The 17009-nt window shown below is 44.7% G+C and overlaps 1 protein-coding gene across 1 annotated transcript in view; it reads right to left on the bottom strand.

Annotated features, from left to right (window-relative positions):
- The window catches only part of adgrv1 (adhesion G protein-coupled receptor V1), a 97759-nt gene that overhangs the window by 59822 nt on the left and 20928 nt on the right, over window positions 1-17009 (bottom strand). The window contains exons 13-49 of the mRNA XM_084025728.1: window positions 15789-15915; window positions 15451-15636; window positions 15178-15358; window positions 14723-14886; window positions 14509-14632; window positions 14152-14412; window positions 13475-13601; window positions 13081-13304; window positions 12185-12919; window positions 10425-10798; window positions 9538-9717; window positions 8848-9028; window positions 8497-8690; window positions 8238-8367; window positions 7867-7947; window positions 7494-7633; window positions 7024-7389; window positions 6665-6908; window positions 6365-6580; window positions 6045-6260; window positions 5722-5966; window positions 5435-5616; window positions 4845-5343; window positions 4440-4749; window positions 4141-4350; window positions 3717-3847; window positions 3433-3532; window positions 3144-3323; window positions 2876-3039; window positions 2689-2776; window positions 2514-2537; window positions 1692-1770; window positions 1462-1600; window positions 1167-1308; window positions 559-824; window positions 303-478; window positions 31-158 (exon numbers count right to left, since the gene is read on the bottom strand). Of these exons, the coding sequence (XP_083881854.1) occupies window positions 31-158; window positions 303-478; window positions 559-824; window positions 1167-1308; window positions 1462-1600; window positions 1692-1770; window positions 2514-2537; window positions 2689-2776; window positions 2876-3039; window positions 3144-3323; window positions 3433-3532; window positions 3717-3847; window positions 4141-4350; window positions 4440-4749; window positions 4845-5343; window positions 5435-5616; window positions 5722-5966; window positions 6045-6260; window positions 6365-6580; window positions 6665-6908; window positions 7024-7389; window positions 7494-7633; window positions 7867-7947; window positions 8238-8367; window positions 8497-8690; window positions 8848-9028; window positions 9538-9717; window positions 10425-10798; window positions 12185-12919; window positions 13081-13304; window positions 13475-13601; window positions 14152-14412; window positions 14509-14632; window positions 14723-14886; window positions 15178-15358; window positions 15451-15636; window positions 15789-15915 (7514 nt within the window). The remainder of the gene's footprint in view (window positions 1-30; window positions 159-302; window positions 479-558; window positions 825-1166; window positions 1309-1461; window positions 1601-1691; window positions 1771-2513; window positions 2538-2688; window positions 2777-2875; window positions 3040-3143; window positions 3324-3432; window positions 3533-3716; window positions 3848-4140; window positions 4351-4439; window positions 4750-4844; window positions 5344-5434; window positions 5617-5721; window positions 5967-6044; window positions 6261-6364; window positions 6581-6664; window positions 6909-7023; window positions 7390-7493; window positions 7634-7866; window positions 7948-8237; window positions 8368-8496; window positions 8691-8847; window positions 9029-9537; window positions 9718-10424; window positions 10799-12184; window positions 12920-13080; window positions 13305-13474; window positions 13602-14151; window positions 14413-14508; window positions 14633-14722; window positions 14887-15177; window positions 15359-15450; window positions 15637-15788; window positions 15916-17009) is intronic.

Here is a 17009-nt window from a genome sequence, read left to right as displayed (position 1 = left end):
ACCTTGAATTAAGACATTTATTGGTCTCACCAGAGGCAATAGCTGTGTCTGACTGCGTCTCCCATTCCACACTGACAGCTGACTCCAGACCATTACTGCGAGACACAGTGAGAAAGACTGCTCTGCCACCTTCATCAGCAGCCACTTCTGTGTTAGTTCTGCACAGAAAACACACAGAGAATAAGACTACATGAATCACAGCTACACAAACAAATGCCATTATAAACTTCTCACATCTGTCAAAAACTCAATAACAAATATATGTGAGGAAACTTCAAGTTTAGGTACAACTGTATTGAGACCTGTTGCTAGAAGGTCCGATGCGGAACAAGCCAGAAGGAGCCAAGTTCTCCAGGACGGTGATGAGAATTTGGAGTTGGTCACCCATCCTTGCTCCTCCTGTTGGGCTGGACAGGGTCACTGTGAAGGTTTCATTCGCTTCAGGCTCAGCATCCAGTACTGCCCAGATCTCCAGCATCTGAAATGTAATACAATATTAAGCATGTTTTCTCATGTTTGCGTTTGAATGCTGTTGGTAAAAACCTACTTTCCACTAACCTTAAATCGGACTCCATCTTCTAGCACCACAAACCCTTGTGCTGGCATCAAATCGCCCTCTGCCAGGCTGCCGTTGGCATCCGTGATGGTGAACTGAACAGTCACGGTGCCGAATGTGCCTTCTGCAGGGTTCCTAACCACATACAGGGTGGCCACGCTCTCACTCAGCCCAGACACAGATGTGGGCTCCTTCAATAAGAGATGCTCGCTGGTGTTAAAGGAAATGACACCGTGTCCATCGTCACTGGCCAGTATCTTCACCGTGGCTACGAGAAAAACAGAAACGTGTAGTTTAGGAAGATAATATCATAGTGACTAAACTGGGCGTTCTATTCTCTACCACCATATTACAGTGCAATATGGTGTTCCAGTTTCTGTGACAGACAGGACCCGAAATAAGGACACAATCTTGTACACAAAAAGGTGTCCTTACATAATGTGATGTGAATAACAGAATGGAGGCCTCCACTTTTCATTTCCAAGGTGATGTTATTGAGTAGTATTATCTTTATAAAGTTTTCTGCTTTCTCTATGGTTACCAACAGTTGTATATACCTTGCCCATTTGTATAGAACTGGGATGCTACTGCTTATTGACCCCCTATCTACCTGTTGTATTGGTGCCTAGCTCCAGTCCAGGAGAAGGTTCGGACAGGATAAGCTGGAATCTTTCAGCTCCCTCTGGAATGGTGTCCTCGAGGATCTGCACTTCTACAAACTTATGCCTTTCACCATCAACAAAATGGAGCATCTGTGTGGACAGACGTTTTTTATTAGTTTTTCTCATCTAAAAGGCTTCTTTGGTTCATCTTCTTCAGAACTGAGGAGTTTCTCTGCTCTTCTACTACAAGTACTACATGATGTACAACGTATGTGTAATGTTTTTATCCTGTGTATGGCTGACCGTTTCACTGGTGTTGTAGTCCAGTCCCTGTTGAGCTTCTAGGTTCTGAGCATAGAAGAAGAGAGAGACATTTCCATAAGTCCCCTTGTTCCTGTAGGCCACCAGAGTCAGTACTCCTATCGTTTCATTCACTTCAAACCTGGAAATCAGAACATATTTAGATGAGAAAAACAAAGAGAACATGTACAAATCACCATAAGAAATGTGTTATTCCTGGGTGTATTTCTTACATGGTATTCGTCCATTCAATGACTCCTCTGATTCCATCGTTAGCAGCAATGCTAACCTCTGCCACCAACCCCTGGGTGTCTAGGGAAATAACACCATACAAAGAGGAAACATATGATGACCTTTATACTGAAGACTTTGGACTAAAATGTTTAGTATTAGTGTCAGCGCTGACTTTAGGGCGGTAACTACAAGCACCAACAGAAAGATGTGCAATAGGAGACTGTGGAGGATCTGACTTCCTTCATGGCACATTTGAGCAAGAGATTACAGCTAAGAAGCGTCTCCTGTAAGTGGCTTGGGAGGCTGAGAAGCCAAGTCTTTTGGGTTGGACTGATTTATGACCCCATGAATAGTCTTCTCCCATTTACTCTAAGGCCAAGACACTGGGAGGCCAGCTACGGGGTTTAGCTTGGCTTTCTATCTCTTCACCACACAGTGCTACTCGGCTCCCACCAAATCCCCAGGCTTCCTCAATCATGGAAAGCATCAATCTCACCATCCAAGCCACATAATAACGGCTGCCAAGAGAGCGGCCGTGTGTTTACTGTGTGTCTTCATGCAGGCGGCCAATAGTATTCTGGGATCCTGCTACTGTGCCTGTAGTATTCTGTCTACTCATCACTTTCTAAAGTTACTCATTCATAAATTGAACGGTGGTTTGGGATTATGCAAAAGCAGTGGCAGTCACTACTAAACTCTTCCATGATGCATTTTGACAGTCGACTACAATGATGTAGTTTAATGTACTGTGCAGCAATATTGTACATCAAACTACATGGCATTTTAGGCAAAGCTTGAGAACGTAGGAACATGTATGTTACCTGGCAATGTACAATACACAACCTCTATCCATCAAACGGAGAAAGTGAATGGAAAATTATAAAGAGGAATGAATAAAACATTTTTAGAAAAAGAATATAACAAACAGAAAGAAACAATGACAGACTCAACCAAAAAGTCAATGTTATTTGACACTGCAATAGCAACTAGCCATACCTAGTTGGGGAGCAGTGGCAAGAGTCGTGATGAGTACAGCTGACGTTATGTTGACCAGGAAGAACTCCTGCAACTCAGGAAGGTTGTCCTAATAGCACAAACGGAAATAATAAGAAATTGCATTCAAATAAATCAGCTTCAAGGGAGTACAGCTTGAAAAACTAATGAAAGGAAGGAAGGTCTTTACCTCCAATATGGTGACAGGGATGGCGACAGAAGTCTGTCCATCCTGAAGGAGTACCGAACCGGTACCAGAGATGAAGTCTTGTCCTGGGTCGGCAAGAGCACCCTCCACCTGGGATATGTCCTGTAGAGAACCTCTTATAACCTCATAGGTGATATTCACCGCTCCTGCACACAAATATTTAGGTATGTTATCATTTACAAGGTTTAGAATGGAATTCATTCATTAAAAGGGAACCCATTCATTTACTACATGCGTTTCATCCACTGACCCGAGGATCCAAATTCTCTGTTGACGTAGATGTTTAAAGTTCGGTCCCGTTCCTCTGTGGTCACCCTAAGGGATGACGGGGCGATGGCCAGCAACCCGTAGAGCTCATCACTGGTGTCCACAGTAAGCACCGCCTCATTGCCCTGGACATCCAGAGCAGCGTGACCCGTCACCACAACACCTGTGTGGAAGTCAGGGCAACGTTAATCCGTGTAAGAATTACAACTCGGGTTATTTTGAGGTATTTGTGGGTTGTATGGACACAAAGATAGTAGGAGCAGATGTGTTACCGAATGTTTGTATGTTGGACAGGGACACTTTGTATTCATCTTTGTCCTCTGGTGTGGCGTCATCAAGAAGATGCAGGATTATTGTGTCGTTTAGTTCTCCCTGTAGGAGACACATAAAATACATAATTACTGTCGGAGACAACAAAATACTGATGTACCATTTCAATTACATCTTTTTTTTTTACATTTAATTCTGAAAACCAGCCGCATTGCCATAGTGTGGAATACATGTATTCAACTACAACCTGCAATAGGATGTTCAGTGATCTCCATCTGGTATTTACCTCGGTAAAGAAAAGTGTCCCTGAGGTTTGGGTGAAGGTCCGGTGTACAAGGGGTCCCTGTACAGTCCAGTCCACAGTGACATTACCCAGAGCTGGAGCTGTTCTCAACACTGATAAGGACATTCTCTCACCTGTAATATAAAATAAAAGTTACAATGTAAATATATATTCATGAACTTCTAATGTTGCTAGTAGAGGTAACTCAAGGTCTCTAATTGTATGAAGACTTATTCATACATAATTTCAAGATAACGACAGACTTGTTGCTTCATGCTGCCATTATTATATAACGTTTTCACTCATACATAATTAGCACACATCTCTTGTCGCAGGGAACGTGTAAGAGGTTTGGAATGATTGGAAGTATGGGGTGATATTGTGCTACACACTGTAGACTGAATACACAAACACACAAGCTACCCACCTTCTCTGGCGATGACAGAACGTGAGGCCGGATGGAATCCTACTATCCCGGCCACGTTATCGTTAGCCAGTATCACTATGGTTACAGTGTCAGAGCTTGGCAGGATCCGACTTCCTCCCGCCGTATGAACGAGACCAATCATGAGGCTCTCATTGTCCTCTGGCTCAACGTCATCTCTGATTAATATCTCTATTGTCTTCTTCAGATCACCTGGAGGCAGCGGATAAAGGAAATACATTTAGAAGGACGTTGTCTGAGAAGGTGTCAGAGTACTACTAATCAGCGTGTGATCCACATACCATCAAAGACCAGAGTCCCTCCAGTCCCAGTGAAGTCAGAATCTGGTGTGGCCTTTCCTCCAACGAACCTCCACTCTACGGTGACGGTGCCCAGATTGCCTCCTCTCCTCTCTATAACCAGTGGTACCACAACGGAAGGCTCTTCTCGAACCTCCAGATAGAGCCCCTCGTTACTGGTGTTGGGACTGAGGCTGTATATCAAAAACACGCCAAACGCATCTCCATTCATCCCTATGGTGACCACAGCTTTGTCTGGCTGGCCGATCGAGGGCAGGTCCTTCTGTGCCACAGTCAGATTTATCAGCTCCACCTTTAAACAATACATGGTGAAACATTTTAGTAGGCATACTATTAAAGAGAAAGCATGTGATACTAATAAAAGCATAAAAAACAATTTGGTTTTACCTTTAAGATCTGTATGGAGAAGCTCTCATCCATTTCAGGGAATTTATCTGTCAAGATTGGGACTGTGAGGTTGGCGACCCCTGACCCATCCTCCATGAAGGCACTTTGTGCTGCGACAGGTGTGTAATCACTTCCTGCCACAGCCTGGGCACTGAACAGGACAGCAACTGCAGTGACGTTTTTTACATAAGTCATAACCTGAGACTCAGAGGTCAGCTGGTTAACCCCTGAAGTCACCAAGCTGCAGGATGGTGAGGTGACCCCCGATGACAGTGAGAAGGCCTGGCAGGCATGCTCTCTCAGGCAGGCAGCAGCACATGCAGCCAGGGGGTCTCTGTGACCAGTGATGTTAACTGGCCTCAGGGGGGCAGCGGATGGAACACCTGGTTTTGGGAGGTCATAGTACGTTAGCAGATTTTGGCCATCAGCCTGAGCCGAGCCAACGATGTCGATCTCAAAGGTGCTGTACACGATCTCCAAGCGACCAAACTGACCGCCTCTGGAATAAAGTAGGAAAAGGGGGTTTGATGTGAGTAAAAGTACATAAAAATATCAAAGAAAACCATTATTCCAGAAGAACAATGTAATACCTCCTGTGGACGGTAATATTGGCCCCATAAACTCCCTCCAGGGGCTCCTGAAGGCGGTAAACAGACTGTTCAAAGTATACGGTCCCATATGGATTGTCATTGTTCGGTACTATGATGTTAACAGATGTATCGGCTCCGAGGTTTCCTCCATTACTGGCACCAGTAAGCTCCACCCTAATGATCTAGAAAAGAAGTAATAAACATTTCAACAACAATTATGACAAATATTTCAAAGGATGCATCATGTCACATAATTCAAGGTGGCATTTTGTCTATCATCTTCTTACCTCAGTGATTTCAGGTACATCGTCAGCTAAAATCTCCACATGGAGCGTCTTCATGGTCTCTCCAGGAGCAAAACTAACCTCTCCCGATGTGGGTTGGATGTCCCCCACTGCTAGTTTACCGTTGACAGTGGCCTGCCATTGGACTACCACTGTGCCGATAGTACCAGCATTGCGGATTATAGGCAACGTGACCTCGATGGAGTTAGACCCTGGCTCCTCTATAGTGACTGGAACTGCTTGGAACACTAGGTAGAAATAAAATCAACCACAATGAGAAATGATCCAAAAAACATTCAAATATATCCTGGGTAGTGTCTACTTACCAAAGGCACCAAATGGGTCATCAGAAGGCAGTATGGTGATGATGGCACGTGTCAGCTCCCCAAGGAGAGCTCCTCCCGTGGTCTGGTTGATCAACTCAATGAGAAAGGTCTCCTCTAGCTCAGGGGCCACATCATTGATCACATAGATGGGAACAGATTTACTGGACTCCCCTTCTAGGAGGACCACATCAGTAGAGGCTACGCTGTAGTCTTCACCTGTAGGATTACACATATGCACAAACATATGGACGTGGCCTGCCTGCTCACACATAAATCAAAGAGAGAAACATTTAAATACATGCTCTAGGTCCACCACTTACTGACTCTGGCGGTCAAAGGCACAGCTCGGAACTTGACAGATACGTCGGCGAAAATCCCCCCAACACGTGTGACATTTATGATGGGCCCGACGTAATGTTCAGCTACACTGACAGCAGAAGCCGACAGCTGGAGGACTCCAAAAGCATCGTCGCTGGCCTCCACTATCACCTGGGCTACAATGTCAGCCCTGGGGCCCAGAGATGGGGAATTGGAAACTGGAAGTAAGATGATATTTCATTGGTTTAGTATGGTATGGGTGAAATTACATCTTAAATCAGTGCGGGGTGTCGATATCTTACTGAGTCTCTCCTGCTCTCCTTTGATGAGTTGAACACTGATCAATTTCACAAACACGGACTCGTCTCTTTCTGGATCCTCATCATCCAGCACCCGGAGGGTGATGTTCGCTTCACTCTGATTGGCCAAGAACACAACAGAATCCAGGAGGGGAACAAAATCCCGCCCCTCAGTGGCTCGGCCCACCCCGGGGGTCCTGTATGGTTCTGGATCTGCTTCATTCAGTGTCCCATATGTGACTCGCACCTAGACAAATTAAAAATGGAAAATACCATATCATTTTGTACATCTATCACATGTGGTGCACATTCTGGTGAAACAGAAATATAAGTGGCTTTAATTTCTCTACTGAAGGACGCACCTGACCCATCAGGCCCCTCTGTCGCAGGATGGTGAGGGAGACAGTTGTGTCGGCTTCAGGAAGTCGGACAGACCTCGTCACATTGGCGAATACAAAAACACCGTAAGGATCGTCGCTGGCGAGGACAGTCAAAGCAGCAGATGTCTGGTCACCCAGACGGCCGTGGGAGACGTTAACCAGCGACACGTTGAAACTCGTGTCCAACTCAGAGATCTCATCCTCGGCCACACTTATGATGATGTTTTGTGACGTCTGACCAACACCAAAGGTGACGTTCCCAAATCTGCTGAGGAGCTCCCCCTCAGAACTGGGATCAGCCTCCCAGTAGACAGTTACATTCGAGAGGTCACCGAAGGCCCGATCCACCTGGGGGGGAAAATAAAAAGAAGACATAGCATGATGATGAACAACAATACTTAACCTTCACTTGCTAATGCAAACGCAAGGAAACCACTAATATTTGCACTGACCTGCAGGACCACGGAGCTGCGTCCATCCTCGGGTTCGGTCCCATTAACAGACAGGGATTCAGGACTGAACTGAAACACTCCATGGGCATCATCAGAAGCAGCGATGCTCACTGTGATGCGGGACGCAACTCCCAAGCTGGCTACACACAAAACACACAAAAATATAACCCTGTTACATTCAAGTGATATATTTTGGTTGTTTGAGGACATAAAATTGTAACTGATGAAAAATATGACTTGTCAGCCGCAACAACATACCACTTGATCCCTATTAGATCTTGACTTTGAGATATGCAGGGAGTGAGAAATGATGTGGGTGTGAAGGAATGGAGAAAAGGAGCAGTTTCGGGGAGAAAAGGAGGGGGATACTTACCATGGTGGTGATAGGATGGAAGGAGGAAGTCAGAGTCACTCTCCCCACTACCACTTCCTTCACTACGCAGAAACTGATCCACTGATGGATCACACACGTGTTTCACCAGGTTAGAAACACACCCGAAGAGTAGGGATCAAGGGCAAATAGAAAGGAGGGTAGGTAGGTAGTCACGTAGGCAGGTATGGGGAAGCACACAGGAGCACAGCACACAAACACAGAAAAATAGCAGGGCAGATTATAGGGACAGTTCTACAGATAAAGAATGGAAATTAAAAAAAAACAACAACTGTGGAGAAAAGTAGGCTCAAAATATACTACAATGTGACACAAACTAATAAAAAACAGTATCATCATCATTTTGGGCTCACCTCCTCCATCAGGGTTGTAGAGCTCCACTCTGAAAATCTTGTCCAGCTCAGGGACAGGGTTGTCTACGATGGTCACAGTGATAAACTTTAACCTCTCCCCGGGAAGAAAGTCCAGCATGCCCTGTGAGTCCTGGTGGAAGACAGAGAAACAGGTAGGGAGGCAGGCAAAATGTGTCCTTTCTCCATCTGCTTATCACTTTATCACTATCGATGTCATCATTGGCGTGTATGCATCGGTAAGACTTTAGTGGAAACAAACCTCGTAGTCTTCCGGGCTGGATGCTGTGAATGGGGTTGTCCTGTATCCCACCATCACCCTTCCCAGAAGGCCTTGGGCCCTGGCCACCAGCAGACGGACTTCTCCGTCTTCCTCGTTAAAAGTTATGTGGGCAGGTTCTAATGCTGGAGAGATCAATCCCTCTCCTGGAGGGCTGGGCTCAAACTGCAGCAGTCCTGGTTTAGGGAACAGTGTGGGATTGGGTGTTATAGCTCATAAGAGGGAAGAGAAACCATTGTCACATTACTCGTCACAACATAATCTTATGATTAAGGATTACACTTATTGGTGAAAATAGCAACAGTACTGTTTTGTGGGCATGTGAGTGAATACCATAGGGGTGGTCACTGGCTGTGACAGTGACAGTGTTAGCAGAGTTATTCGGGTCGATGCTTGCACCGCTGGTCGGGGTCGAGCCATGCTTCCCATCACCAGACTCTGCTGACACCAGTGTGATCTGAAAGGACTCTGTCAGCTCTGGGAGGTTATCGTCCAACACCAACAGGTTCAATACCTGACGAAGATACACAGAAAGATGTGCACACATTAGTTGGATTTTCTAGTCCATGCTGAAAGATTGAAAAGAATAGTCTATATTCAGTCAAAGTAAAAGGTTAATTATCGCCGAGCACCTGTTGCTGAAAAGTTCCCAAACAACCAACCACTAGGTGGGGCTGGTTGTCTAAAAACATTTGAATTTGGGTGACTGTTCAAGTATAGGACAGTATTTATTTGAAATCAATATGCTGATGTGTAAATACAGTGCACACAAAATAAATCACACTTCACACACACTTTGTGTGACCCGGCATTCACTCAGAGTGTTTTTCCTCAGCTCATATTAAATCTCATTAATACTGTTGAGTCACACACACACACACACACACACACACACACACACACACACACACACACACACACACACACACACACACACACACACACACACACACACACACACACACACACACACACACACACACACACACACACACACACACACACACACACACACACACACACCTCAGAGCGCTGTCCAGGCATGAAGAGCACAGCTCCAGTGGCATTAACAAAGTCTTCATGTGCTGGCGTCTCACTGTCCAAACTATCCAGTTGGGTTACACTGTAGTTGACATAAACGTGGTCCAGAGATCCCCGCACGCGCTCAATCACGCAGGAGATGATGGAGCCTTCCTCAGTGGTCTATGAGGACACACAATGGAAATACAAATGTTGATGAATTCTGAACTACTGGAGTAAATGATGTAAATACTGAAAGCTTAAATGAGCTAACATTGGTCTAATGTGATTTAGCGAGGAAGCGCCTCATGGCCCACATGCCTCTACATCTATTCATCCCCAAAAAGGATCAAGGACATGAAGAAGATCCTCTAGTTCCGATGGAATGCCTTCCCCAGCCCTGCCACCTGTTGTGCTGATGGAAACAGGGGAACTAGATCTCCCATCTCCAGTGCTGGAACTCCTGATCCACTTCTACAGGAATGCCCTCGCAGACCTGTTGCAGCCTCACCAGCTGTCGCTCTACCTGAGAGGGGGCCAACATGAGAGCCCACGCATCCAATCCGACTCAAAATTGAGAGCATGCTCTCCCCGCAGCCAGGCATGAAGACTGATGAAATATGCAGCAGGACAGGGACCGACAATCTAGTGGGTTTACATTACACGTGTTTCTATGCATATGTTTTCTCTGCAGACACAACTGAGTGATGACATTAACACATGCTGCTGTAATAGTGGTCATGAGGACTCTGGCTTATTCAAAGGGTTATTAATTTATTTCATTACCAGCCTGGTTTTCATTCATACATTACATATAAAATGCTTTTATTGTAGTATTGGTGAGGTGCTAACAGATGCTCAAAGCATCAGACTAAATAAAAGGCACTTACATCGGGTATGCAGGCACCAGTGAATCCAAAAAGCCCATTGGCATTGTCACTCTTCATGACTCTCAAAGTAGCAGTGGGTCTGGGGAAAGGGAGGCTCGCTCCCCCCTGAACGGCGACCAACTGTAGATAGAACACCTCCTCTCCCTCCTCCTCGTTGTCATCTCTGACCTCTACCACAAACGACTTCTGCCTCTCCTCCTGCCGGTACCGGAGGTAACCCGAGATGTTACGTAGGTCCGTTTTAGCAGGCTGGGTGTGAAGCTCGTGAATGTGGCTGCGGTTCAGCTTCGTCCTGTACAAGCGAATGTCCTGGAGGAGGCCTGTGTATCGCTGTTCGCCATCAGGATCTGACCCAATAAACACTGACGCAGGCCCTGGATTAAAAAGACACCAAAAAACAGTTCATTAATGTGGTGCTGAGTCACAGGCTGCAATAAAACATACACACCCACAGATATCATAAGTTCCATTTCATTAACTGTGGAATGTATTCACTGTATTCTGTTCCCTAAATGTCATAAAAGCACATTGTGCGTTGAAGAAGTATCATTGTGCCTTTACAGACTTCAAAGCTGCTGTAACCATTATATGGTTTATATGGTATAATAGTCTTCATTCCCGAAACGTTAACTGAATTAAACTGATTCTGGTATCCTTTGCATGTTTTAAAATCAAAGATTGACAATTTTTTTTTTTTTAAAGAATAACACTATTAAATTACATTTATTTCCCTTTATTATTAATTTTACACCTGAGATTCTGCACCTTAACTTTGTCATTTACAAAGATCTCGTGAGGTAATAGCAACTGAATATAAATTGCATAATTTTCACAGATTATTTTGACTTTTTTGACCCTGAAACTAAAATATGATAAATCTGGTTGCAAAGTTGTGATCACCAAATGCTCTTTCTCATTCTTATAATTACACATCTCATGCCTAGCGCTTCCTTTACTTGCACAAAATGGGACAGATGCTGCTACAGTGAGCAAGTATAAAGCCCTGACACACAACAATTCCTCTGTGGGTTGAGTTACCAGTAGCAGACAATAACACATGACATGATTGATGATTATGTATACATGTACTGTGATTGAAGTTAGCCATAGACCCATCCGAATATTTTCCCTCTGGGAGTTTTTGGTCCAACACAGGCTGCGACTATTGTCTCCATTAATTAGAGGGAATATGAAGAAAAGAAAATGCCGGCTGATTCCCTTTAGCAGTAACAATATCCAGCAGTGCTGAGGCGAAGTGATCACTCAAGCATAGCATAGCCCCAGTAGCCCTGAACAATGAGGAAGTGACTGAGGTGTGTGTGTGTGTGTGTGTGTGTGTGTGTGTGTGTGTGTGTGTGTGTGTGTGTTTGAGAGTGAGAGAGGGTGTGCATGCATTATGTTTGTAAGAAGACTTTTTGTCATTCCATATGTGAACAATGAGAGAGAAGCTTGAAACCATCTGCCCCATTACAAGGACATGAGCGTGATATTTGTGCTTCTCTGACACTGACCATGGTGCTGAGACAGCAGTGAGCAAAAAGTAGCTTTTGGCCTTTCCGTGACATTTTGACATTGTGAATGTAAATGTAAAATTATAGTAAAATAGAAATGTTGGTAACAACTATAAATGCATCATAATTTAATCTGGAGTTTTCAAAGAAAAATGCTTGAAAGTCATGAGAACGCAAACAAACTCTATGGACAACAATGTGACCTTTGTCTGCTATGTTTAATGAAAATCTGTAAAAAAAAAAGCTCACCATCAGTGATGCCCTCTCCTTTGATGCTCTTCAGTCCTCCAGGAATACGGTTCCCATCCAGGAAGAACTCAATAATCCCATCATCAACTGTAATGATGACATGTAACCAGGCGTCGTTCTCTAAATATTTCTCTGCAGTGGCCCGTGCCACCTGGGGACTGTGTGATCCGATCACTGTATAATAGAGCATCACCGTGACATGAGACTCATTGGTGTGGACCTTCACTCCATAATGCAAGGTCCCATTCCTGGTTCCTTTGCAGACTATGAAGCCGTCGGTGTCCGGTCTGGGCACGAGCCAAGCAGAGAAGGTAAAGTTTCCAACAGCGGCGGGCCCATCTTCAGGGGAGATAGTCCCATAAGCTCCTGGAAGCCCAGAGAAAAACCATGTATCTGTGGCTGAGTGGTGTCGCCTGGCATGAGGCCTGAGCTCAACCTCGTCTGGGAAGGAGGCTAGAAGGAGCAGGTCATCCATCAGAGGAAGGCCCTCTGGGAAGTAGCCAGACACAATCTCCCAGGCAACCCGCACATCACCAAAAGTACCCTGCTGTCTGAGGATAGTGAAGGAAGTGACATCAGCCATATCATCCTCTGATAGTACATCTTCAGCTACTTCTTGGTCCAGGTCGCTGTCAGTGATGGCAAATACACCAAACGGGTCATCATTGAAAGGGATGAGAACCGAGACATTCAGAGAAGTCTCGGCAAGTCGTCCACCCTCCCCTGGGTAACCACCTTAAAGAAATTATGGACAACAGCTGAAGGGTTTTACAGAAAACATGATAATAAATACTCAATACTGATCTTTTTTTGGCACCTGCCAATTCTATATAGATATATGTATTAAACTGTTTATCTCAAATCTGACAAATATGACACTTTTATCCTGAACTCACCTGAGATATTAACCAGCCGGAGGACGTAGAACTCATTGAACTCTGGAAGCTTATCTGAGATGGCCTCCAGGACAATAGGCTTAGTCTGCTCCTCTGTAGTGAAGGTGATGGAGCCAGATGTGTTGGTAAACTCCTGGTTTTCCTCCAGAGGAGTCACTGAGTCATTGGCAAACAGCTGCCAGAAGACTGTAACGTTACCAAAATGACCCCTTGCACGCAGGACACTGGGACAGAAGAGAAAAATATGAATCATTTCAGTAATAGAATACTTTGTATGAGTCTTGAAACTTTTAACTTGAAACACTTCTTCAAATTAAGTTTTAAAATACTTCAAGAACTATCAAATCAAGATGTTTTGCACAAAAGAACTACGAAAGGAAGGCCCGTTTCTTACAAAAAATGATTGGTCTTTCCCTCTTCGACAGGTTTCTCTGTGGCTTCCAGGGAGAAAATTCCATTGGCATCGTCATTGGCCTCAATCACCACAGTAGCTCGGTTTATTCCATACACAACAGCATCACCTGTGTACACATTCATATCATCAGGTCAGATCTGGAGAGACTGACATGGATTGCACTGGCCTCATCATTACTGCTATTCTAAATTTAATGCAATAAGGGGAGATTGTGTCATCAAATAGCTCACCATAAGTCCCACAATGAGTTTGATTGACCTCAAACATAAAGATAATTAACTTAACACAATCACTAAAAAGGACAATCCCTTGGCATAAACCAGAGACTAAGCCTTTCTCGACTCTACTCCATGTCAATCAACAGAACAGAAGAGAGTGGAGAGGCCAGTCTTTGTGTCTTAGAATGTCTGGAGTCCGGTAATTAAAGTCCTTTTGGGGCCCACTGGTCTTTCATTCCCATCCCTGACAGACAATAGTGGTATTAGGAGAGCACTTACAAATGAGAAAAACTGACTTTGAGCTGTTTTAATCCTTGGAGCGTATACAGATTACAACTTTTTTCATTATCTCAAGGGACCGACATATATAGAGATAGGAGACAGCCACTGCATTGCCTGATATAAGCACACATTCACAAAGCAATGCCCAACACTCACCAGTAGCATTATAGAGAACAATGTAAAAGGGTTCGTCAGTCTCCGGTATGTTGTCGTCGTTCACAGCCACAGAGATGTTCTTCATCCATTCACCAACGTCATACACCAACAACGATTCATTACTCAGCATGGTGAGGTCCCCTGGAGATGCCTCGCCATACTCCACACGGTACATCACCGTGGCAACAAAGTCCGCCCGGCCTGCCCTCAGAACAGTGAAGTTGGCCACGCCTCCTTCCTGAAGCCGCACGACCACAGGTTCTGAGGAGAGGGCGAGGCGTGGTAGGAGAGACAAGGAGGTGAATGACTGTATCTAGAATATATCATTATGTTATTAGTCTTTTAGAGTATCCTTACCAGAAAAGTAAATGGGGTCATCGTTCTTATTAATCTGTAAATTGGCATCTAGTATGTTTCCCAGTCTCGCACCACCTGTAGCATTTAACAGTGTGACGGTGAAATTCTCCATGTCCTCTGGGATCTTAAATAACAAATGAGTTCAAATTAAACAAGGAAATGGATCTCAAATTCGGATGGCATGGGGGTTTTGGAGTTGCGTTTATCATTTTACCTCATCGGGCACAGAGAAGAGAGTGAGGTTTTTGAGGTACTCCCCTTCCACAAAGGTGAGATTTCCCTGGAGGGGGCTGACATCTCCGGACAGGGCCGGCTCCAATACCCAGGAAACTGACACTTCTCCAAAGTGACCCCTGTTCCTCACCACAGGGTACACCGCTGAAGGTGAATCAGGAGAGACAGGCATGTATTTAGATATTGAAACATTCTTTCAAAGTCATTAAATCTTGTGTATGCACTTTTCTCTGCATTATCACTGTGTGGACTAGTTGACATTCTTGAACACATTAATATACAATACACAAACATTTAAAATAAAAACTTTGTCCAGGTTATTCCCTACGTAGACAAATACTCTGTGTTTCCCTCCAATTAGGTCCATTTTCAGTTTCAATGAGAAGCCACTTGACATGGAAGAGCATCACCATTATCTAAAGGACTGCTAAGTACCCCGGTGCATTTCGTCCCCTTTGCTCTCATTGATGGCCACGGTCAGTCCGGATTGGGTGAACTCAATGACCCCAAAGGGGTCGTCATTCTTCCGCACTGTGATGTTGACCTCTCTGCGGTTGCCTAGGCGACTGGGTGGAGTGCTGTAGCTACTAAGTACCACGGAGAAGGTCTCGTCCAGCTGAATGCACACAAAAACAGACATTTAGTAGTGAATTAAATAGTTATTATATAAACTTGGAAAGGTCAACACTGAATTGATCATGTTCTTACCTCAGGTACCCCATCAGGCTTTGCAACCAGTGCCACTACCACCTCTCTCTCTCCTGGCTTAAACTCCAGGATGCCTGTGGCACCATAGAATTCAGTGTTGCCTGAAGGCATGACAGCATATCGCACCAGCTGTTTCAGCAGCTGTCCCTGGGCTCTGACCACATGCAGCTCCACGGCTTCACCCTCCTAGGTAAGTTGAAAGTTTACAGATGTGTCCAGAACCAGAGACAACAGACAAAAGAACAATATGTGGAGTTGAGCTGTTAATGGAACATTTTAATCAACCCAAGACATTTAAATACAATCTTACAGTTTGAAGTTGCAGTTTCAAGACTTACATTGATGACCCATGGACCTCTGGAGAATGAGGCGAATTCAAAGACTCCCCCAGGGTCATCGTTCTCCAGGATGATGATCTCTTTGCTGGTGAAGCCGGCTTTCAGGATCTGGTTCTCAACATTACTCCTGTTACACATAAACACATAAACAGGGTTAGATCACAATAGCAAGTGATTACTACTTAAACCCTACACTGTGAATAAGATGGAAACTCTGAAATGCAAGTTTCTTAAACCGTGATATCAAATGAGACTCAACTTTAATCCAAACCTAGTTAAGCATTCCTTGTATTGTGTGATGCTTATTCATTATTGGCTCCATATGTTGAGGTCCTGCTGTTTAGACCGCTTTTAATAACAATGTCACTCAACGCCATGTCTGCATCTTTATTGCTCCACAGGGGGTGCATGTGTGTGTGTATGTTGAGAAAATTGGAGGCGAGCAAGCATCACATGATGGGCAAATTAAAGACAAAGACATGACAGAATGAGGCACTCCAAACAAACAGTCACAGCCAAGGCGCTGCATGCATACAAACACTGACTCAATTTAAAAGGGCACACAATCGAGCTTGGTTAAATTAGGGCGAAACACATAAAGAAGATTCTCTGTTTACTCCCAACAACCTCTCTCCTTTGGGTTCCCTTTTTTCACACCATCACTGAATCCACCACCCCAGCCCAGTCCCCCTCATCCCCACGTCGACCAAAGACCCCAGAAAATCCTGAAGTAGACACTTCGCTGAAAAACAAAGTCTTGATTCACACCACACAAAAGGTTCAGGTTCATTCCGCTCTCCACTTACCCGAAGTAAACTATAAAGCGAGCAGTCTCCACCCTGCAGGGGAGGAGTGGGAGGGTGAGAGAGCTGCCATTCTCATCAGAACATAGACATACAACATGGAACAGATGAATCCACCCCCAAACCACTACCACAAAACCACACACACATACACTCACACAAATATCTTGAGAAAAACGACAGAGCATGCCGTCTCCACTGCCCTCCACTCAGCATCTCGAAAAAAAACAACACCTACATCAGATTGTTGTTTGTTGATTTCAACTAAGCATTTAACGCAACCTCCCACATGAAACTGATGACAACAATCTGGTCTCTGCAACTAGTTATTAGACACAAATAAACCCCAGGCAGTTCAGATTGGCAACACCACTTCCACCACAGTATTGAATAATGGAGCCCCCCAGGGCTGTGTGCT

Source organism: Eutrigla gurnardus (assembly GCF_963514095.1).
Source record: "Eutrigla gurnardus genome assembly, chromosome: 13".
Lineage (NCBI taxonomy): Eukaryota > Metazoa > Chordata > Actinopteri > Perciformes > Triglidae > Eutrigla > Eutrigla gurnardus.
Note: the sequence above shows the minus strand (reverse complement) of the source record. Positions and strands in the feature narration are given on the sequence as shown.